The 25,288-nt window shown below is 34.0% G+C and overlaps 1 protein-coding gene across 3 annotated transcripts in view; it reads right to left on the bottom strand.

Annotated features, from left to right (window-relative positions):
* Crag (DENN domain-containing protein Crag) overlaps window positions 1-25,288 on the bottom strand; it is a 171,639-nt gene that overhangs the window by 120,003 nt on the left and 26,348 nt on the right. For all 3 annotated transcript variants that reach the window (XM_085810501.1, XM_085810503.1, XM_085810502.1), the window contains 5 exons: window positions 23,938-23,994; window positions 23,729-23,798; window positions 20,492-20,661; window positions 20,156-20,388; window positions 1,398-1,464 (listed from right to left, as the gene is read on the bottom strand). In XM_085810501.1, the coding sequence (XP_085666627.1) occupies window positions 1,398-1,464; window positions 20,156-20,388; window positions 20,492-20,661; window positions 23,729-23,798; window positions 23,938-23,994 (597 nt within the window). The remainder of the gene's footprint in view (window positions 1-1,397; window positions 1,465-20,155; window positions 20,389-20,491; window positions 20,662-23,728; window positions 23,799-23,937; window positions 23,995-25,288) is intronic.

Genomic DNA, 25,288 nt, shown 5'->3' with positions numbered 1-25,288 from the left:
TGTGGAGAAGTGGTAATAAATGAAGATGATTATAACAGAAGTTTTCTATTGCAATGACAATGCCCATATCAATAATCAACTAAAAGATGGTAAAATCTGTAGTATAGTTCTAAACCAGAAAATATAGCTACCAATAATGAAGAAAGTGACAGAGATGTTGCTGATAATGGAAAATTTTGACTGACAATTTAATGGAAATGAATGAATAATGGAACTTAAAGTATTAGTCCCCCGCAAAAAAAAAAAAAAAAAAAAAAAAAAAAAAAAAAAAAAAAGCAACTTATACAACTTACATTGAAAGAAATGTTTGATAAAGCAAACAAACAAGTATTCATCTTTTTTGTAATTTTGATTCCCTTAATGTCAAAAATACTTCATTATTTCATAAACAACTGTATAACTTTCAGACTTTCCACTTTATTTCAAAGAAAAACAATAATGTAGAATAAAAATACAAATGTGATAAAAACTAATTCAACATTTTTAATATCATTCATTAATTTTAAGAAACAATAAATAACATAATTAAAATATTTCCATTTCCATACGAATTTCAGAAAAATTTTACATGTGTAAAATAATATGGTACTTATTTTTATTTTTCTTGATACTTAAATATTAGAACTGTCAGCTTGACACAATTTAATAATTTTTTACAGATGAAAAGGCAGAATTACTTATTGTGTGCAAATTGGTGGTTGTCATGCCTATTTTTAGAAAGATTCCCAAACTATCAATAATTATATTACGTGACTAAACATCATCAACAAACATACTTTAGAAATTTAAAATATAAATTTTAATTATTAAATAAGGATTACATGATACATTAAAAAAATAAAACACCTGTATTTTTATTTAAATCTTTCTGTGGTTTTTTTCCCCACTATTATTCTCCTGATGTACACAGTGATCTGTTTCCGATCTTTAGCTAAAAATATCAATGAAAATATCACCCAAGTTTTGTTTTACTACAACAAAAAACAAAACTAAATTAAAAATAAATGACCCATGAACTGTGAAATATTGTCACCTATTTATTCAGTTTTACTGCCTATGGTATTTTCAAGACTGCAAAAAGGGGGCTTTACAGAAATATTTACAATAAAATGTAACTACAGTTTTTTCGAATATCTTATGAGTCTATTCTTTTCATCTGCTACTTACACAGTTTCACTTGCCCACTTTATTTTGACGACTGCAAAAATGGGCTTTAGAGACGGGAAGTCTACTGTCCAATAAACAAGATGAGAACTAACAAGGTTATGATGGAATGCAATCATAAGAACTTATTTAATTTCATGATTTTAAAGAGCAATTTTTTAGATGTATCCAAATTAAAATCGAAGTGAAATGAACTACCCACATTAAAATGACCAAAACCACTAGAAATTTACCTGTATTAAAATCCTAGGTCTTTGCACTGATGGAAATGGAACTTCTAACATGAAATGAGATATTATTCTGAAATAAAAATAAAAAGATGCATTAATACAGGATATCAGAACATCAGCAAATATGAACTCGCACAGTTCTTACAAATTTCAATTTTTGTAAAGATATAAACACTGTGAAACTGAAAACAATTAAGATCAATAAATATTCATTCTGCAGCAAGGGTATTACTGCAGCAAAAATACCCTTTTGTTTTTAGTAATTATCAATATAACGAGAACTAAATAAATGGCAGCTTCAGACAGTACAGTGTTCTGTAACCTATGTCACAATAAAAATACCTTATCAAGGTTCCTAATTACAGTGATTAATCACAGGAAAAAGAATTCCTCAACACAAGAATCAAGTCGATTTTGGTGACAAAATTCTCCAGATATTAGTGATTATGATTTGTACCAATGCAGAAATATATCAAATAAGAAAATTTAATCAACAGATGATTGATTATAAACAACATAATGGAATGCATTAGAAAATATGTGAGTTAACATCATTGATACACTGCCTTATACATGATTTTCAACATAATAAAGTTAAACTAGATTAAAAATCTGTTTCTTATAACTAAAACTGGTTTAAAATGGATGAATCTTTGGAACTATTTTAATGAGCAATGAAATACATATTTTCATTACTGAAACCGTAATTAATACATATTTTTTATTTGAAAAAAAAATCCTTTTCAAATATCTGTCTTCTTATGCTACTTACTTTTACAGGCATTATTAAACTATTACATTTTCCAGATTCTTATATGCCTAGCTGAATACTGACACAGTATTGTGTATCTGTTGAATATCCTCTGTTGCAACTCAACTCTTGCTGAGATCCGATGGCTGAGTGACGTCATCTCGAACTATGAACTCTCGCTAGAGATCACGAGAACTCGGGACTGAGAAGTCGCACGACGCAGCGTGCGAACATTTAAACCTTTCATTATGTAAATATTCTGTAACCGTTTGCGTTTTCATTAAATATGTTTGTGTTAAGAAAGTTTATCATTTATGGATTATCCCTCTCAAGATTTGCAGATAAGAGTCCCTGAGAAGAAATGATCCAGTGGCCCTGGCCGAACCCATTGGAATAAGGTAAGCAGTTTTGTTTTACCTAGATTAATTAGTTAGAAGTAAGATAAAGAATATAAAATAATAATATTGTGGCGCCCAACGTGGGGCCATTGGGTTGAATTTGAAGTGAAATTTAATAAATTTTTATTAAGCAAAAACATGGATTTAGAAAAATTAAAAAAGAAACGATCTGCTATAAGAGCAGTAGTTATGAGGCTAATAAATAAAATAGAAACAGAAATTGAGGAGGGCAGAAATGTAATTGAAGAAACGGTTGCTCAGTTAATTAGTAAAGAAGAAGAACTAATCTTAGCGGATAATGGTATTGAAATTTTAATTGATGTAGCAAATTTAGAAGATGAAATAATGTCTAGAGAAGAGTATAAAAGTAAAATTATTATTTGGAAATTACGCGCGAAAAGATATTTAGATACTAATCCACATAGTGCTAATTCTACTTCATATGGAAATGTCACTGAATCGCAGAACAAAATTAAACTCCCCAAATTGGCACTGGAAACATTTTCGGGAAAGGACGTGTGCAGTTGGCCCGGGTTTGGGGCACGATTTGAGACAGCTGTACACGAAAACGAAAGTCTACATGCCGTAGATAAATTTAACTATTTAAAGTCAATTCTTACTTCCGATGCAGAAACTTCAATACAAGGGTTGACATTAACAGCGGAGAATTACGAGAAGGCTGTGAAAATATTAAAAGATCGCTTCGGACGCAAAGAACTAATAATAGATACCCATATGAACAATTTATTAACTCTGACTCCGGTTAAAAGGTCTGGCGATGTGACAGCACTTCGAAAATTATATGATCGTTGTGAAGTACAAATTAGAGGATTAGAATCGTGTAATTTTTTACCAGATTCGTACAGTACCTTATTGTATCCGATATTAATAAAGGTGATTCCGAATGATTTAGCACTAGAATTTAATAGGAAATATGAAGATGATAATCAGACAAAAATTACGAATTTGCTCCATTTTCTAAGAAAAGAAATAGTCGAGAACGTACAGGATTTTTAATTAAGCCAACAGATTCTGAAGTCACTGAAAAGAAATCCCATTTGGAAAATAAGCGGCAGTTTGGAGAACGTTTTCGAGATAGCGAAAGAAATCAGGATTATAATAAGGGTAGAATTCCTTCAGCGGCAGCGTTAAATACATCACTATCTAATAGCTGTTTATTCTGTTCTGAAAATCATACGTCAGAATCATGTCAAAAAACTGTGCCAGAAAAAAGGGAAGCGTTAAGGCGAAGGGGATTTTGTTTCAGGTGCCTCAAAGGATACCATTTAGCGAGGATGTGCAAATCGAAACTAACTTGCGGTATTTGCGATCAGCGACATCATACATTGATACACTCTGACGAAACGAATGCGTCAGACAAGAGTCCCATCCAAAGGGCAGTAGTCTCTTCTGTTTCCGATTGCACAATAGCAAATAACTCATTTCTTCTGACAGCACGAGCTGAAATTATAAACACAGGCAATTGGCGCCAGCAAAGCGTTCGCTTGTTGTTTGATTTAGGATCACAGCGAACATTATTAGAGAGGACATCTGTAAGAAATTAAAACTTCCCGTTATTGGAGAAGAAAAAATAAAAATATTCTCTTTCGGCTGCACAACGTCTGAAGCGCAGAATGTTAAAAAAACCAGGTTCATTTTGCGTAATTCGAAGAATCGATATGAAATCAAAATAGAAGCTGTAATTATTCCTGTCATTAATGGATCACATATTCATTCCCTTAGAAATGAAGTAGTTAATGTTATTAAAAAACGGGGCATACAACTTTCCGATGAATGGGGACCAGGGAATAAACCGCCGAAAATTTCTTTGTTGATAGGAGCGGATTTTTATTGGAAAATAGTTATGGGTAAGGTTCACAGACTGTCTAATTCCTTAGTAGCAGTTGAAACAAAATTGGGTTGGACCATTAGTGGAACCGAAAGGGCTTACGGAATTTCACAAACTAATGTGAATACGATGAAGGTTGTGGTTCATAATAATAAAGATACACAGAACGAATCACTGTCTAGTTTGCTGAAGAATCTCTGGGAGCTCGATTCTATGGGGATAAATTATGATTCGGATAAGGAACTCGAATTAGAAGATAATTTAGTTTTCGATAATTTCAAAAGATCTGTGAAGTTTGAAAACAATCGTTATATTGTGCGCCTTCATCGGAATCATAATTCAAATGAGCTAGGAGATAATCTGGAGATTGCTAAAATTAAATTTAAGAGTTTAAGTCATAGATTTCAGAATAATCAACAGTTCTATGACAGATATCGCGAAGTAATTGATAGGTACTTAAAAGAAGGAATCGCCGAAGAGACTAACATTGAAATTTGACGAAAAACGTATTTTATGCCGCATCAAGCCGTTATAAGAGAAAACAAGGAAACTACAAAACTCCGTGTGGTTTTTGACGCTTCGTCACATGCGGAGAATTGTTTGTCATTAAATGACTGTTTACATTCAGGTCCTAAGATGTGTCCAGACATACTGGAATTGCTCCTTAAGTTCCGTCAAAATCGAATTGCGTTTACAACTGACATCGAACAAGCATTTTTGCAGATTTCTCTTGCTGATGAAGACAGAAATGCAGTCAAGTTTCTATGGAACGATGGTGAATTAAATGGAACCAAAATAAAGGTTCTTCGTATGACAAGGGTAATTTTTGGAGCAACATCTAGCCCGTTTCTTCTCAGAGCAACTCTTAATGTACAAGTTGACAAATACAAGTTACAGTATCCAAACGTATTTTCCATGCTAACTGAAAATATGTATGTAGACGATTTAATCGCTGGAGCAGATGAAGAATCAGAAGCATTCGAGGAATCGGAACATATTAAACGCATACTGAAAGAAGGTGGATTTAACATGCGGAAGTGAGAAACGAATGAAACGAATTTACAAAGGGTATGGAATGAAGATTTTTCACATGATTCGACTTGTTCTAAAGTATTGGGATACATATGGAATAGGTCAAATGATACATTTTTAATAGAAATTGAAGAGTTGGTAAAAGATGCCAAAAGGATAGATAACATACCAACTAAAAGGGAAATCTTGAGATTTGTAGGACGTTTCTTTGATCCACTGGGGTTTTTAAATCCATACACCATTCGAGCTAGGATTTTATTACAAGATTTATGGGAACAAAAGATAGCATGGGACACTGAAATACCAGAAAATCTCAGAAAGAATTGGTAAAGCTGGTGTGATGAATTAGCTCATATTTCTAGTTTGGAAATACCCAGACATCAGTTTGCAGGTGCTGAGAAAAGGGATATAAAGGATGGTTTACAGTTACACTGTTTCACAGATGCGAGTCAGAAGGCCTATGGGGCTGTTCTGTATTTTTGTTATTAGAAAAATGGAGTCATTCAGACAAGTTTCATTACATCAAAATCACGAGTAGCACCTTTGAAAAAATTATCAATTTCCAGATTGGAATTGATGGGTGCTTTGATAGGCTCGCGCTTGTCAAATTACATTCAAAAGAAACTTCGGGACATTGATTTAATTGTATATATGTAGACCGATTCTAGTATAACGTTACATTGGATTAGAAGTGATGTGAAAAGGTGGAAGCCATTCGTTCAGAACAGAGTGAAGGAAATACAGAAGAATTCAGATGTCTTGAACTGGAGATATACGCCTGGTGAACATAATCCAGCTGATTTACTAACTAGAGGTGAAAATGTCAAACATCTGAAGCAGAATAGCATATGGTGGGAAGGGCCCACGTGGTTGAAAGAAGAAATGGAACACTGGCCAAAACCGAATTTATGTTCCACAAAGAACATTGAAGATTCCAACAAGGAACTAAGAAAAACATCAAAGGAAGTTTTCGTAAATGCATGCGTTACCGAACCTTCCGAAGATTTATTTAAAACCCAAAATTACAGCAATTTACACAGAATTTACCGAATTACTGCGTGGTGCTTAAGGTTCATCAACAATATTAAAAATACCTCGAAATTATCAGGATGTTTGCAGGTTACCGAATTGGAAATGGCAGAAACTTATTGGATCAAACGTGTTCAGGAGCGAAATTTTACAAATGAAATACGGGCATTGAAGAACAACGATGAATTAAGTTCAGAATCAAAACTAAGGCCCCTCAATCCATTTGTAGACGAATGTGGTGTAATTCGTGTTGGTGGACGATTAGAAAATTCAAATTTGGATTACAAACAAGCACATCCAATCATGTTGCCCGACAAAGATCACTTGACTGATCTAATTATTCTTCACAGTCATCAGGTGGTAGGGCACGGAGGAATAACAGATACTTTAAATCAGATAAGAGACAAATTTTGGTTGCTGAAGGCTCGTCGAAAAATTAAAAGTGTTCTGTACAATTGCAATGTCTGCAAGATATTTCGAACTAAACCTGTCATGCAAGATATGGCACCTCTCTCACCAGACAGATGCCAAGAAGCCTTTCCGTTTGAAAACTCTGGGATAGATTACACGATTCCACTGTACGTAAAAAGTGGAAAAGAATTATCTAAGACATACATTTTACTGTTTACCTGTGCTGTAACCAGAGCCGTGCATTTAGAACTTACGGCTGACCTTTCCACAGAAAAATTTTTGCTTGCATTTAGACGGTTCATAGCGAGAAGTGGTTTGTGCCGAATAGTGTACACCGATAACGCCAAAACCTTTAAAAGAGCGAAAAAAGAATTAGAGCTATTAAATGAGGTGATGAAAAGCAATAAAGTTCAAGACGAGTTCTCTAAGCAAGGAATCAAATGGAAATTTATAGTTGAGAGGTGGGCATGGTGGGGAGGCTTTTGGGAGCGTATGGTTCAGTCTCTTAAAGCTCTTCTGAGGAGAATCTTAGGAAAATCATCCTTAACGTTTAGGGAATTAGAGACAGTCATAACAGAAGTGGAAGCTATATTGAACTCCAGACCTTTAACATTTACATACTCAGATCTAGGAGAGCCAGAATCTTTGAAACCTGGTCACTTCTTAATAGGAAGACGATTACTATCATTGCCACAAGGAAGCTCTAAATTAACTTCAACAAAGGAGAGTCTTACACGTCGATTTAGACATCAACAGATACTGGTAGAAAGAATCTGGCGAAAATGGAGGCAGGATTATTTGATGAATTTAAAATCTGCTCATCATTCCAAACTGGTGAAAACAGGAACCTGTTTGAAGAAAAGAACTATTGTATTAGTGCATGAAGATAAAATTCCACGGCTGATGTGGAAGATGGGCATCATAATGGAAGTCCTTCCTGGGAGAGATGGCAAGGTGAGAGCCTGTGCTGTCCGCTTGCCCAATGGACATACGATTAAAAGACCAGTGCAATTACTATATCCGGTGGAGCTGGAATGTAATAAGGACAATTACGGCAATTGTCCTTCCGGGCGGGAGGATGTTGCAACTCAACTCTTGCTGAGATCCGATGGCTGAGTGACGTCATCTCGAACTATGAACTCTCGCTAGAGATCACGAGAACTCGGGACTGAGAAGTCGCACGCTGCGTCGTGCGAACATTTAAACCTTTCATTATGTAAATATTCTGTAACCGTTTGCATTTTCATTAAATATGTTTGTGTTAAGAAAGTTTATCATTTATGGATTATCCCTCTCAAGATTTGCAGATAGAGTCCCTGAGAAGAAATGATCCAGTGGCCCTGGCCGAACCCATTGGAACAAGGTAAGCAGTTTTGTTTTACCTTGATTAATTAGTTAGAAGTAAGATAAAGAATATAAAATAATATCCTCTTTGAAACTAAGAACACCTTGAAACTGTTGTTTCTGAACACCAAGAGCAAAACCACTATGATCTGTAATCTTACAGTGGCTTTCCTCTTATCTCTACTATCCATATTACAACTAAGAACTGTCAAATAGCCTATTCCATTTCATCCATCATGACACTTCTTGCTTATGAATACAAAACTTTATTCAAAATCATTTGGAAAAAAAATGCAATTTTATCAACATTATAATACCTTATGCGTCATATTCCACATCAAATGATTTGAATCAGCCCTTCATCCACCTCTTTGGCAACAAAATTTAGACACACTACATAGCTGATGGCAAACAATAACATACCAGTCATTAAATCTGCAAATATATAAAATACAGTGCAAAGTCCGAAATCCGGCCTCGTCAGACTTCGATTCTGGATTTGGGATTTTTCCAGATATTAGATCATCAGTTTAAATCCAGTAAGATGGCATGTAGAAATTATAAAATTAAAAATATGAAATCATGATTTATGAAAAAATGAAGCATTTATGTTAATTCAGAAGACAAACAACAAAAATCAGCGTTATATTTACAAAATTTTCATAGGACTAGATGATTTTACCGAATCTTTCGATGATTTTACCGAATCACCATCCTGAGTTGCAAAACCGTAAATGAACAAGATAGGAAATAATGATTAGATAAGATAAGAAAGCCTGGACAAGAATAAGCAAGTGGCGCTATCTGTTGGTGAAACCAGAACTACAACATAATTTCTTTAAAGACCGAAGGCAAATTTGGATTGGAATTAGGATCGTTAACTAGAACAGAAAGATTTTTATGAATGTGAAATGCCTCTAGAAAATCCACTTCTCCAATGGAAGATGTTTTTTGAATAATTTTGGCAGCAGAAAAGTTGAAAGTGTGATTTTCGGACCAACAATGTTGAGCAACAGAAGACTTCTGTGTTTCCTTTTTTCTAACATATGTTTCATGTTCCTTGACGTGAAATTTTAAAGCTCTCTTAGTTTGGCCAATGTAAATTAAACCACACTGGCAAGGAATCCTATAAATACCCCAGGAATTCATATCCGGAATGGGGTCCTTGAGTATGGAACTCGGAATTTTATTGATGGGAGAATAAACAACCCGAAAGTTAAATTTCTGCAAAATATGTGCAACTTTATAGCTAATTGATGGAAAGAAGCGAATGACAACAGAATTTTTATAATCTCCTAAAACTAGAGTGCCTTTTAGTGTGTTGAGATGAGAATTGTTTAACTGCTTGATTAACAATGTTGGGTGAAAAGCCCCTGTCAATAGCTGTTGCTTTTAAATAATTTAGTTCTTCATCAAGGGCTAGTTTGGAGGAGCAAACTTGAAGAGCATGGAAAACATAGGAATAAAATGAAGCTAACTTTTGTTTAGTTGGATGACATGATTTAAAGTGTGGTGGAAGGCAAACCGATGAAGGTTTACGGTAAACCGTAGTACTGAAGTTGGATGAAGCAAGGAATCCTATAAATACCCCAGGAATTCATATCCGGAATAGGGTCCTTGAGGAGGATTCCTTGCCAGTGTGGTTTAATTTACATTGGCCAAATTAAGAGAGCCTTAAAATTTCACGTCAAGGAACATGAGGCATATGTTAGAAAAAAGGAAACACAGAAGTCTTCTGTTGCTCAACATTGTTGGTCCGAAAATCACACTTTCAACTTTTCTGCTGCCAAAATTATTCAAAAAACATCTTCCATTGGAGAACTGGATTTTCTAGAGGCATTTCACATTCAAAAAAATCTTTCTGTTCTAGTTAACGATCCTAATTCCAATCCAAATTTGCCTTCAGTCTTTAAAGAAATTCTGTTGTAGTTCTGGTTTCACCAACAGATGGTGCCACCTGCTTATTCTTGTCCAGGCTTTCTTATGTTATCTAATCATTATTTCCTATCTTGTTCATTTGTGGTTTTGCAGCTGAGGATGGTGGTTCGGTAAAACCATCGAAACTAGTCCTGTGAAAATTTTGTAAATATAACGCTGATTTATGTTGTTTGACTTCTGAATTAGCATTTATATTCTAAAGGGTGTTAAAATTTACCAAAAAAAAACTTAATATTTATTTGTCTACTGTATTACACATTTCTTTGAATGTAAACTGTTTAAGTCGCTTTGTTTTTTATGCTAATACTTTCTCTTCAATTATACAGACAGCCATAATTTCTTGTTCAGTAAACAAAGTTCCACTGTTTAAGACTTGTAGTTGCTGTGTCGAGAATTCCGACTAACTTGTCAATTGAAATTTTTTCGTTTTCAATAACCTCTCCGTCACTATCTTCACTATTGATAATGGTATTTTCTGGATCTAGAACCAAACTACATATTTTGCTGTCCATTAATTCATTGATGATTGAAGCATTTTCATCACAATGAAAAACTTTTGTTATACCATATTCATTTATTACCGCTTCTCCACATTTCCTTACAAAATCCATTAATTGGAAAATTTCACCTGTGGTTTGCGATATCCGATAGCCTTCAAATTTGCAGCTTTCATCTTCATCATCCTCACCATGAAATATGGTAGCTGCCCATAAAATATCATGAGCATTTTTTAAAGTATCTGGAGGCACATCCTCTCACGATCTTGCAATGCTCCACACAGCAGATTTTATGCTAAAATATTTTTTAAATTATTAAATAATCCTGTCATTATTCAAGAAAATTAACATGGATTTAAATATGCTACTTTATATTTGCATTTCAGCATGTGCACCATTCCAATACCCATACGCTGAATGATGGACGTACAATTTGGAGGAAAGAATAACATGAATATATTAACTTTCATTAAAACCTTAAGTGAAATATGAGCCGAACAGTTATCTATAATCAAAGCAGTTTCTATGTGATCAAGTAAACTAACCGAATTCAAATTTTGCCAAGCCTCGGGTATGAAATAATTTTCAAATCGTACTTTAACACTTGTGTCATCCATGCTCTTTTATTTACATGACATATAATGGGAAAATCTTTACTTCTTTAAATGCTCAAGGTTGTGTATTTTTTCCAATTAACACTTGTGCATCCCTGCAGCATTTGCACATGCTAAAATTGTTAGTACAGCATTGGACTTTTTGAAACCAGTTGAAGCCTTTTCTGTAGAGGTTTACAAGGTATTTCGTGGTACATACTGACAGAAAAGACCAGTTTCCTGTAAATTTGTCTGTTGTAAATTTGTCCTAGATATAACATTTCACTATTAATGAGTTCATCTACAAACAGTTCAACAGAGGCTTTTTCACCTGAAATTTTTAATTGCATTATACCACAGTGATTTTAAAATTTAGTTAACCAATCTGTCAAAAATTGCAGTTCATTTCTTTATGAAATATTCTGGCTTGAGCCATTAGCACTGGAGCCATCAGCACGCCCTCGCTGCATCTCTGTCTGACCATTCAATTATCACCTTTAGCATAGCGAATAATTTTTCTGTTATTCATTGCAAGTAGGGTGTCAGAATTCACAAAAAATTCAAAAAGTTCATTTCTCTGTTATGTCATATATACAGTTGAGTTTCCAATTCCATACTCTTCACATAATTTTGAGATGGATATGCCTATATTAATTTTTTGCAGCAAGTCTTTTTTTTTTTTTTTTTAATGGACATTAAAATATGCTTTTGCTTTGTAGATCCTGTTGCAGCTCCAGAATTAGAAACTCTTTTCGACAAAATTGAAAATTCAAACCTTAGTTTTCATAAAACTGCTGTAATTATAACAACTTGCAATAAAATAATAAGCTGGATCAAATCAGAAAGTTAAGGAACAGTGTAATCTGCTGTATTAACTGAAATTCTTTCAAATCAGTACAGTATAAATTTAGTCTTGCTTAACAGCATCCACTATACATTATTGGCTATGTAGCATGGCGACAAAAGACAAAATGTTCCATTAAATTTTGTCTTGCTTCTACCATGAACTGAGACATTTAAGCCTGAAATTGTATTAATTTTAATTATTTATAATATACTTATGCCTAATTCTTGCACACGTTTAAGGCTTATATGAGTCCTGAATAAATAAATTCCCACATATACTTAAGCTTACTGAGGGGCTATCGCTAGATATTTTGCCACCTGATGCAGTCTCTGCAGGTCCTACATTCTACTACCAAGCACCTCGCTAAGTTCTAAATTTTTGCCGTCCCTTAATTTTGGGACCCAGTGCTTTCTCTAGAAATTTTATCATCCCTTAATTTTGTTACTCGGTGCCCCTCTAAATTCCCAAAAATTTGTCTTTCCTAAATTCTGCTGCCCAGTGTGGCCATACGAGCTATGGCGCCGGTTCTGAGTTTATGTGAATTAAAAATCATTATTCTTAATTCAAATAGCATTAAATGTAATCTTTTGCCCTATGAGTATCATTAACAAAATCTACTTTTAACATGTGAAAAGAAATTTTTGCTAAATTTTTCCGTATCAATATTGTTCCTTGTCAACATTTAGCACACTTAACTTAAATCTGTAATCATCGCCAAGCGTAATGTCAACATAAAAGGTTTCCATACTCTTTTTCATTCAATTACTAATATAAAAAAAAAATCTTTAGGCATGAGTTATTATTCAAGTTTTTTATGCCAGGATGGTGTCAAGGATATAAAATATTTTTGATTTGAGCAGGTATGCAGCTATGGAGTCAAATTATTGATCCCACAAATTTATGCTAAAATGATTGTTTCTTGAATGAGGTATTTTATTTGGTGCCGAAGTGAAATTAAGAATCGTGATTCTCCACATTTCCTTGCGGGGCAAAAATTAAATGCGCATGTGTAAAGCATAATAAAAAAATTCCTAAAAAAATAGTTTTGTTGGTGGCTTTAAGGTCGGGATTTTATATCATTCCAGATATTGGACGTCCTGATCTCGGACTTTGTACTGTAAAAGAAATTCTTGAAGTTTTACAGATATTTGGGCCTTCTCTTGCAATGCAACTGCATAAAATTTAGGGCCTCATTTCTTTAAACCATAAAAACAATACTTTTAGACCATCAGGATGCACAGGAGTACAATACTTTTCCCTTTGTTTCCTGCTTCACGATGCAGGACAAGATTTTGCCTGTAACACATGAAACTGAACTATTCTTCCCCTGAATTTTTGGGTGCAAGAGAAATCTTGTCACTGCTTTCATACAGAACTTAGCAGGAAACAATGGACCAGAAACATTTAAATTCATCTTATATTAATCTAACTATAATTTTGTTTTCCTTCACTATACTGGAAAATCTGTTACATTTCAATTTCTTACGACAGGAATCAACTATATTACATGAAGCAATAAACATTTGGAAATACAAAATATTTAATAATATGATGCACTTGATTTTTATATCTTAAATTATTCAATAACACACCTAATTAAAATTGCAAGCATTTTCTGATTAACTGCACATCTACAAAATGTCAACAACTGATTACGACTTTGTGAATTAGTAAAAAACAGTTTGGGAACTATTGTTACAAATTTTGTACATAGAGAGATAAATTTCATGTGAAATTGTTGCATTTTTCTGTAAAATGTAACATGAAAATTTAGAGAGAGGATGCTCTGCAGGAAAAATAAGAATACAGGGCAAGTATATTTGACACTGAGTAAATGGCTATCTTGCTAATTTGGTGAGACATTGCTAAGCTGGCAATGGCTTGCAAAAAGCTGGCAATGGCAAGTTGTAACTTTTGTGGCCAGATTTGGCGAGAAATCACTAGAAGTTGTCACACTTGGCAACACACAGGTCAAGTCTTCATATCTCTGTAATAGATATTGTAATTAAACAACTGCAATTGATTTCAGATGTAACTGTAATCGTACCCGGCCTTATACGCCTTCCAATAATTTCAGGAAGTATGAGACATCTCTCAGATGCTGTGTTAAAACTATGTAAAACCAGAGAGATCTTCTGATGTCAGTTGTTGTTGTGAGCTGTTAGTTCAGTAACAGTACCACACTCGGCGCGTGTTCGAGAGATCCAGGTTCGAATCCCGATAAAGGAATTGCTCCTTTTTCATGTCTGCTGCTTTAAAAAAAAAAAAAAAAAAAAAAACTAATGAATGTATAGTGTAACTACTGATTGTGCTCTATGATACTGTGAACACCTGTATGAGTATTTCTGTGGAAAGTTCCAAAACTCTAAAGTGCTTCTTTTGATTAAATAAATTTTATCAACCTATCATTGGACCTGTGTGCATTCAATCTATTATGAACCTGTACACATTAACTCTATTTTGTAACTTGTAGGTAATTGGTTGGTATAGCCTATGCATAAATAATAAAAGGAAGCATTTTATAAAATAAGAAATTTTGCACGAAATAAAAATATGTACACTGATATTTCATTTTTAAAGCAAGTGGATATGGTTTGGAATATGACACTTCCAGATAAAGCGTGCAAACAACCAGGTCTATTTAAACGTGTGGTAGGCATGTGCATGTGTCGCCTGCCAACTGAATCATGCGCATCTGAAATTACATCGAAAACACTTGGCAATTCTACCGAATGTTGAAATGTGGATAATCAGTAAGTACCAAAATTATTACTTACTATTTTTAATTCTTAATCTCCTGTGTTGCCCTCCCCCCCTCCAAAGAAGAAGTCAGCCATAGGTCTACTTTTAACTTTCCTTCCCACCCCCTTTTTTATGATTTTCAATTTAGAATACATAATTTTAACAGAAAATTACAGTTTAATTGTATCATCATTACTTTTAGTATTTTCTACATTTTGAACAGCTACAGGTAGATATCAGCAGGCTCTAGAATTTGGCCACTGGTCAACAGATATAGTCCGCCCCATTTCTGATGGATAACGCCCTCAAAACAAGTGGGATACAGGACAGTACAAATGCCCTGGATGCATTTTCAAGAAAAGATGTCAATAACATTACAATTCTGGCTATCCTCCCCCCCCCCAAAAAAAAAGAAAGAAAGAATAGTGTGAAATGAAATATAAAATTTTAGCTCATGTCACTTAACAAACTGCATTATTATGAAGTAATAAAATTATACTCCTAATCATTTAACTAACAAACATTTTCATGATATTACTGCTGTCCATCCAACATTTTTTTCAACAGAAAGTGCTAAAATACTTATAATATTACTATCCTCTTTAAATCTTCATTTTTATCAATCATGTTATACACACTACTGTTGCTTCTAATCAATCATGGAATTTGAAAATATAATAAAAAGGGCAAACCAGTGTATTCCTAACTTTTGAGATTTTCTGAGAGAGAGTATTTGTGTTATTTTCTAAAGGGATTTAAATGTTTTGGGGATGCTGTAGAAAATGTTTTTATCGAATTAATGGACTTATTATGAACTGAGCCATACACCTACATACAACTGTTGAGTCTTTTTGGGTCACAATGCAGAAGAAATTCAACATAATGCAATAACCATGGATCCGATTCCCAAAACTGATCCATGGTTTTTTCATTGTTAGAATAAAGAGAATGGAATAATAGAAGTTAAAAGAAAATTCAAATGAAGTATAAAATGGTGTTAACGATTAGAAGAAAATGCAAGTGGAAATGCTGGTGATGGAACATCAAGACAGATGGCACAATACACAAACTGAAGTATCAACATCATGTAGTAGCAATCTTACAAGCCACAAATAGTAACATTCTACAAGTTAAACAGGAAGATTTGAATGCTTCAAGATTGATGCATACTTGCCAACCTGAAAATCAGGAGATTTTCTTAAGAAATCAGGAGATTTTTCACAATGTTAAAAATACTTTTTAAATGATAAAAATATAGTTTTTAATAATGAATGAACTTTAAGTAGTAACTAATTCTTAAATGCAAGCAACACAAAAATACCTTACACAAAAAAAAAAAAAAAAAAAAAAAAATTACTACACGCATTGTTTAAGAAAAAAAAAAAAGACACTTTAATCAGTTTTCGTACAAATGTTATAAACAGTGGCAGATTTTGCTTTCTTTAAGAAAGAAACTTCATCATTGTGTTCACAGCAATTGCCACGTAGGCCTGATTTCGCTAATAAAAGTTTTTCTAATGTGCCATCTCTAATATTAGATCTAAATTTAGTCTTCGTTTTCGCAACAGCACTGAGGATCCTCTTACACTCTGCATTACTATAGGGAACTGTCAAGATGGCCAACACAATTCTAGACAGTTCACTATATTTAAAAATTCCATCAGCACCTTTCAGTTTTGCAATTAAACTCCACTGGGTGTCAATCGTAGCTTTATAACTTCATCCAAGTTTTCTAATTGTAAACTGCTGTTACGCAGCTGTTGGAACTGTTTCAATTTTTCCTTCCTTTTAGAACTCCTCTCAAGATAATAATAAATATCAACAATGTGTTCATCCACATTTATTGGTAAAGAAGTTGCCCCTTTTTCAGCTGCTAAATTTAAGAGGTGACAGGTGCACCTCATAATCTGCAAATCTGAATTTTCCTTTCTCAAGATGCCTGCAACACCAGCCTTCCAAGCCTACCAATACTGGTGCATTATCGGCACCAAGTGCTAAGCAATTATCCAGAGTGCCTGTAGTTTTCTTTTAAAGTTTTAATAATTAGCTGTGCTATATTAAAGCCTGTCAAATGTCCTTCTAAAGTGGGAACATAAAGTAAACTGCACTCAATTTCTGAAGACTCTGGATCAAAAAAAAGAAACAACAATTGGATACAGTTTTGAATCGGTATTATTGCTTCCATCAGTAGAGAGGCAGACCGGAGCTGTTTTAATGTAATCAATAACTGAAGATTTATTTTTCAAACCCATTTCTTTAACAATTGCACCTGTTTTGATTCTTGCACCTTGAGTATTTCTTAGTGATTTCACTATCGGGAAACATTTTTCTAAATAAAGCTGCAGCGTGATCCGATGCATTCAGTGGCAGGTTGTGCTCCAGTAAAAAGGCAGAGAACAGACATTCTGCATTAATAACTTTTTGGTCCTTTGTTTCCGAACAAAAATTTAATTTTTCGTTTTTTTCAAAACAACTCATGTTATCCTTGTGTTTTTGTGTACGCACATGTTTGAAAACATCCGCCCTTCCAACATACGAAATCGAAAAATCGCAACGACAGGCGGTACACATCGCAAATTTATTACATTTCCTTGAGGAAATAATGGAAGGAAAGTCAACTGTGTACGATTTTTGAAACGTACACGAGTATTTCACCTTTCTCGCAGACGTAACAACAAAAGATGATAATTTCTAAAACTATTTCCCTAAGGCACGTGTACTCACACAACTCAGGACAAAATGAACGAAATAACTAAAAAGAACGTCCAAATAACAACTTGCTTTGTCCTCATTGGCTAATATATGCCAGCTGACACGCAGTGGAGCTCGAAGCCCATTGGAGAACTGGAGAATGACGTTTCTGGATACGTATAATGCTCTCACTCACAAAGCAGAAGCTATCTGATTCGCAAGGTTTTGTTTTAGATATAATGTAGAGAAAATTCAATTGCTTTCAGACGTCCAAAAGCACTTTTTTATTCATATAACAAAGTATTAAGCCAAGTTGCATAAAAATCGTGAGAAATTTTAAGAATAAGAAAAAGTCGGGAGAAATATATTGTAAATCGGGTTGGCGGGAGAGCGATCGAAAATCGGGAGTCTCCCGCCTAAATCGGGAGAGTTGGCAACTCTGTTGATGCAAACAGTTCCTCATCAGTTGGTTGAGGAAATTTTGTAGTTAAGCTATTCTTTTCAAAAAATGTCATTAGCATTAAATTGTCATCATGACACTTAGAAAGGTGTCATACGAGATCCTGGCATCAAAAATAACATAGTATGGTGCTCAATGATGATTCTTAATTCTATCTCACTAATGAAGAGATTATCAGATGAATACTGCAATCAACCTGCTATTTCTGCAGTAATCAAACAGGTCATAATCCATAAGCAATCAACAGTTGATCATCTCCAATATGTATACTAGATATTAATAAGGGAAGCTTACATTGATGAAATGCTCCATTCTATATACCTCCAAAATGGTATTTTATTTATAATGCTTACCTACACATAGCATGGTTTTCAAAAATTCTATGTGCTTAATTCTTTAGCTAACATTATTTCCAAATATCTTGGCAGTACAAAATCTAAAGGCCGTTGAGTGAATGATCTCTAGTGCCCCCAAATGATTAAATTTGAACTTGGGCTTACACAACACAGTCCACAATCATCCACTGAACCAATGCAATACTTAGATTATGACATTACCATCTAATATGATACTCTACCACTTACTGATCATTCTGCAATATTCAGCCATTGGAACTGTGCAAGCTGTCTCATTCCAATCACTCCTTCGTTGTACTCAACTTTCACTAGAAAACAGGATACAGATGTAGAGCAAAATATGATCATCAGTGAAATAAAAAATCTTTAGAGAACTGAACCAACTGACTGAAGTACATACTGTATACATTATGGGATGGAACCATAAAAGCTTTACACAACATTTAAGAAAATATGAAGCCATTCCTCCTGTATAGTAATATCTTAATTCTGTAAGCATAATGAGAGGTAGTATTTGAGCGCAAAGTTTGGACTTCAGATATTCTTATATTGTTCAACTCAGGGGAATGAAGAAGCCAGACAAGAAATCCTACTTCATCGTCATGCTCTTTGAACTGAATTATATTTGAATGGGACTAGCAGTGTGAATAGCAACACTGTTGCCTTAAAAAAGCAGCTGCCTCCACAATATACAGAGTAGAAAAAAGAATGGACGTGATCTGCCAAGATGCTCTGATGATGACCAGCTTCAAACTTCTATTGCAGGATAACAAGTGTCACTGGCAAGGCTGGTATAAATGATTCTGTAGGTTTTTCCCAAATAAAAATGCATACAGTGTGAATGGTCTGAAATAAGGTAAAATGTTGATTCATTAGACCAGATGATTTATTGCCACTGCACTCTGCACCAATGGCACTGCTTGGGAGCATTACATGTTATAATTAGTAGTAAGAAAACTTCCATAAATGTTCGCAGTATAGAGTTTTGTTCTAGAGAATTGGAGATGAGTATTCATTTGAGATGTTACATGGGATAGCAGTTGCTTTTGGGCTACTATGTGCTTTAAATCCATCTATCCTTATCAGTTTATCAGTCAGCTTTGCATTTCAATCATTGCTGTGCTCTGATGATGCAATCTTGCTGCCTTTTTTTACACAGTTATAACAATTGATGTTCCTTTCACATTCCAAAAATTTTGCTGCTTCTGTAGCCAAGGTTCACGCTAAATGCACTGGCACAATTCTGTCACAGTATTAAGAGATATTATGGTGATATACTTGCCAAATGATGTTGCAACCACAGATGTAACAGTTGTGGAGGTCGCTTAACGATTCTTCTTGGCTGCTATAACAATATACCAATCTTCAGAAGAGGTGGTAACTCTCAGTTTACTAGAACAGGTCTCCAAACTGCTAGCTGATTTATTTGGAATTGTTTTCATATTCTAGAAATTACCAAATGATAATGGCAAAGAAAAGAGAGACATCTTTAATTGACTGTCTCTTTTCAAAACGTCCGATAACACGTCAGAATACACTATCCACTATTCATCTGCTTTCAGCCACAGAAACAGGTATAACATAAAAAATTGTCAACTGTGATTGGCTGAAACATATGATATTTGCATAAGGTCATCTGCATCTGCAGCTATATTGGGCCACTCGAATTCAAATACATTTTTTAAAAGAGTTAATTTGCATTGTGTGCTTAACTTTTAGAAGTCAGTGTATATTTTCCCCAAAAAACTAAAAACATGACATCGATAATACAAAAATTAACACAGAATTTTTAATCTTTATACCAAGCATTCATTTCATCTTACCTCTCTAGAGGAACTCTGTGAGGACCCGTAATTGACATTCGATGTAAATAACGAAGAAACTTCTCAAATGTATCAAAAAAGGGCCATCTTGATAATAGACAAATGGATTTATTCATTTGCAAACATTTATTTTTTCTGTGTTCATCTGTTACATAATTCAACTGTACCTTCATTTCATCATTTAATTTGGCTTCTGGAAAAGCTTCATAAAATGTAACAGCCGCACCATAAACCTGGAATTAAAATGTAAAATTTTTAAAACAAAGATTATAATATAAAGATAATAGCAAAAATGAACACACTTAAAAATTATAAAGCTAACTAAAGTAACCTTACTTTTTCAGCTGAATAAGACGTTAGAACAAATGTGGAAAACACAGGTTTGGGATGCTGGGCTTTTTTTGGCCAACATTCAATTGTTGCACCCATGGGTAAACAGAAGAGAGGAACTGATGGAGGTAGGGGAAATGTCTCATAATCTTCCAAAGGAAATCTTCCTATAATACCTGTTTAAAAATAAATTTCTTGGATCAGAAAAAAAAAAAAGTTCAACTGATTATGTTATGACATACATCATGTCAAGTGTACTTAACTACCATTCAAAGGTATTTTTTATGTATTAATGCAACCACCTTAGCAAAAGTTAACAAATTTTCAAAATGTGTTAAACTATAGTAACTATGCACATAGCAATTCTTCAGTTTTAACAAGCAATGCCATCACATGAGTTCCTTTTGTTATATTTCCAAATTCCAGCAGTTTTTATTGTTGTGTTTTTCTTTTCTGACACCAGTTGTTACGCTATTTTCTTCCTTCACATTCGTATGGGGTTTGTGAGGATTTGGAGTGAATAATGACAATACTACTTGATGAAGTATCGAAACACACTTTATTGGCCAGTACTGTCAGGACAGCTCCAAAACACATTTTACAGTCGTCGATGAACTACTATAAACACGCTGACAAGATTGGCAACACAGCCTTCAGATTATCAGGCTATCACGGTGGAGACAGCTTCTCTGCAAAGCACCAAAGTACAGCTCCTGACTCTGCTTGATCGTTCTCGGAACTCCACGTATTCTCCAGACTCTCCACGCTACAACTCGTGATGCACTCGATGACACACAGAGCACAGCTCTCAACTCTTCGGTTCAGTCGTTCTCGGAGCTCAACATGCTCTCTCGACGATGCACTAACCGCAATATACTACGAGACTCTTTCGGTGCGCTCGCTGCCCGGCTGTCAATTCGATCAACTCCACAGGGATGGACTCGCTAGACGAGACACCAACTCAATACTAACTATCTCGTACTCCAGATGAGGCACACTCTCAATACTGACTGCGGACCAGCAGGGTTTATATAGCTTCCGGCTTGTGTTTGAGAACATTCTGGGCTAAACCGGTAAGAATTTGTTACAGAAGGTTCTCCATCCATCCATGGCTTCTTGCCAAATGTGGCAACCCTAAAACTGCTTTGCGGGGAAGCCATCTCACCACGCCTTGACATTTCGTAACATTATAAATAAATAATGATATTTTTTGCTTCAAACTCAATTTTAAAGCATACACTTGTGGGATTCACCTACAAAAGAAGAAACTACGGTTAGTATCTACATGAACATAGTATTTTGCCCTAAAATTCCTAAACGGGTAAACTGCTCTGAATATACACTGGTCAACAAATTAAAGGATAATGAGAAAAAAATATGCTTACTACGTTAATGTTGCAAATAGTGCCCAGTGCTGTAATTATTTATGTTAATTAAATACAGCAAAACACAAAATTGCAGTTCCATGCATACATTAGCGCCAGAAATATGCAAATTCAGTGATTGGCAATGTGGTCCGGAATGGATGCACGTTAGAATTTCTGCTTGTAGTGTTGTTTAAAGTGAACGCAGTTTCTGAGAATGATCAGTATTCAGTAATTATGGTTCAAAAGCATCATTTAAGTGAAGGTAAAAACTGGCGAATAGTAGGTAGAATCGAGGGAGGTCAAACACAAGTGAAAGTTGATCAAGATTTGAATATCCCTCAGAATGTCATATCAAGAGTTTGGAGCTGCTTTTTAAGCATTGGTTCAATTGACAGATAGGCTGACCAAGGGCAACCAAGAGGAACACTGCATCAGAAGACCATTTCCTGTCATTGTCAGCTTGAAGAACCAATGATGCGAATATGAGGGATTGGCGTTTAGACCTTCATGCTACGCTGGAACTTGAATTAGCAGTTCTACTGCTGCATGAAGGCTTAACGAGGATGGAATGCATGCAAGAAAATTAATGGACATTCCAAAGCAATATCTTCGTGGTATTCCCTGGACTCTGGTTTCCCTGTGATGTCAGACATTTAGACTTGATGCATGCACTCTATGTCTCAATCTCTGAATGTGCAAACCTTAGTCAGAATGACTTAAATCTGATAAGCATGGTGAATAATAGAGCATCAGTGCTCTATTATTCACCATGCAATTTCCGAATGTGCAAACCTTAATCATAATGACTTAAATCTGATAAGCATGGTGAATAATAGAGCATCAGTGAACAAACATATCAGCCACAGGTTTCACTATATGCACCTACGCATTGCCTCAAAAAATGATGGGAAAAATCCCAAAAAAGTGTCACTGCTCGTCACAGTTCCAAAAATTAACAGTAGTGCTTCATACTGTTAATTTTTATGATATGAAGAGATCACAGTTATCCATACGAATCACCACAACCTTCACACTGCTGGAGGTTTGATGGCTTTTCATTTTTGCGATAACTCGTAATAACGCCACCTATTTCAATGCCATTTCAGTTTTAGCTTGTAATATGATCTAGATCAGATGTTGTGAACCGGTGGTATGCAAAGAATAAAAAGATTTTTAACTATTAAATTAAAAAATTAAAACTCCAAAAGCCTGATTGAGTTTTTTCTCCAACACTCGTAAATTTATGTGATCTAAGCTTTGTTCAAGAGTGGTGGTGGTAATAGTACTTTGTAGTGGTGGTACTAAAGGTTTTAAATTTTTTGTTTAGATGGTATGCGTTAGTCGAAAGGTTGAGAACTGCTGAACTAGACTACATCTCATCTGGCCTAATGATACAATATAAGAAAGCCTTTGCTTTGTGCTCATAGCGGATATGAGTAGCACCTAACTCACAGCCCTCTCTGCATTTCCAAAAGCTCCCCTAGTTCTGTTTCAAGAACAACATGGCTGTATAACTTCAGACACCAACTTGCAAAAAATTCTGACAACAGCATATGCATGCAACACTGGAAGAGAAAATCCATTTATTTTGAGATAGGTCAGGTATTGATTAAAAATGTAATATAAAAAACATTCATTTTATGCTACCAGTGTTTTAATGTTTCAATCCATATATAAATTTATAATAACAATTCTTCTGAAAAAAGGATAATTTATCTAACTCATATAAAATAAAATTTCAGTAGAAAATAGAAAAGAAATTTAAGCATTTAACATGAAAAAGGTGGTCTAAAATTGAACAATTTATAAATAACACTAATAAACAGTGGCATAAAAGTAACATATAACTTCTCAATCAAAAATGATAATTATTTACCTGGTTTGTAACAAAGGAGATCAGGCCTATTCATAGACTTTTTATAACATAAATAAACATCAGAACCGAGCTGAAAGATGTATAGGAAAAAAAAAAAAAAAAAAAGACTTTATATAGCATTCAGCACAAATCAACCAGTAAATAAAGGTTGAATTACAACAAAATAAATTATTAAAATTAAAATTTTTTAAAACTTTTATTATACTTACCACCCCTTTATTTAAATTCTTATTAATTTTACAAAATGCATGAGGTGGATTTTCTCCCTAAGTAGGAATAAATGCAAGTCAGTCTCTGACAGTTTGTAAGAAAAGAAAATTATATGCTTAACTTGAGTATCTGATTTAATGTACAATCAAAATAGTATTTACAATGTTTACAATTTGTTATATCAACAATATTAATTCAGGCCATCTATAATAAGTTACATTCATTTTAACAAGCATTTTATTTTCTACTTTTTAAAGTAACTTTAATTAAAAAAGCTCATACTTAAAAATATTGTGTTCATTTCTTAGCAAATTTTCTTTCTATTACTCCCTCTTTAAATAATAATAATAAAAAAAATAATAAAGTAATAGTTTTGGGTTACATCTGAAATTTTCTTAACAACCAAACACCACCAATTATATTCACTTTTGTTCAACACTTTACCAAAGTAGTTGAGAAAACTTAGCTTTACCGAAAAAAATCTTTGAAGAATTTGCAAGCTGTATATGAAAAGGGAAGATGTAAATTAAAAATAGGTTAGTAAAAAGAAATTATAAAACAACTGCTTCGAGCAGAAAATTACTGCAGTCATAATTGCATCAAAAAGATTTTTTTCTTGCAAAGTGTTTCATCAAATAAACTAAGATATGCACCTAAGTGATACTATGCCGCCTTTTATTTTGCCACTTTGCACAACATACAGCCATTGTGCTTTGAATGTGTCTTCAAAGCTTCAAAGCAGGATTAATAAAGCTGCATTTGTAATTGATTGTCTGATTAATATATGCAATTTCTTCAAACTATTGTGTTGAATAGCCACCCCAACCCAGAAATCTCTAAATATTATCAAGCTCTCTGCTGCACTGTCTGTAACTATTTACAGTAAACTTTTTACATTCTAGTTTTATTCCCTTTTTAAGAAACTCTGTTTTGTTGCAAATACTGCAAGTTCTTTAGCTAAATAAATCAAGTTCTTTAGCTAAATAAATAAGCTTTCATCTATGTGTCCAATCTTATTTTTTCCCTCTTACTTTGCAATTTTTCCTTGTCCAATAGAATGAAAATAATTTCATACAGACAATTAACCAATTAGCATTCCTAGAGACAAATCAAGTTCTCTTTCTCAGTATTTGATAGGTATAATTTCAAAAGGTACTCGCGTAATGCAACCACCTTGACCACATTTGGTAATTTTTTGCAGATGAAAAGGCAAAAAGTTACTTATCAAATAACATTCGGTTGTTTTTGCACCATTTATCAAATTTTCTTAACTATCAATATCTATCATAAGTTGGTAAGCATTATCAAAAGAAAACATACTTTAGCAACTTAAAATACAAATTTGAATTA

Source organism: Stegodyphus dumicola, chromosome 2 (genome assembly GCF_044657685.1).
Source record: "Stegodyphus dumicola isolate Sdum_Otavi_A_Nest chromosome 2, ASM4465768v1".
In the NCBI taxonomy this organism is placed as follows: domain Eukaryota; kingdom Metazoa; phylum Arthropoda; class Arachnida; order Araneae; family Eresidae; genus Stegodyphus; species Stegodyphus dumicola.
The sequence above is the reverse complement of the archived record's forward strand: the minus strand, read 5'-3'. Positions and strand labels throughout refer to the sequence as shown.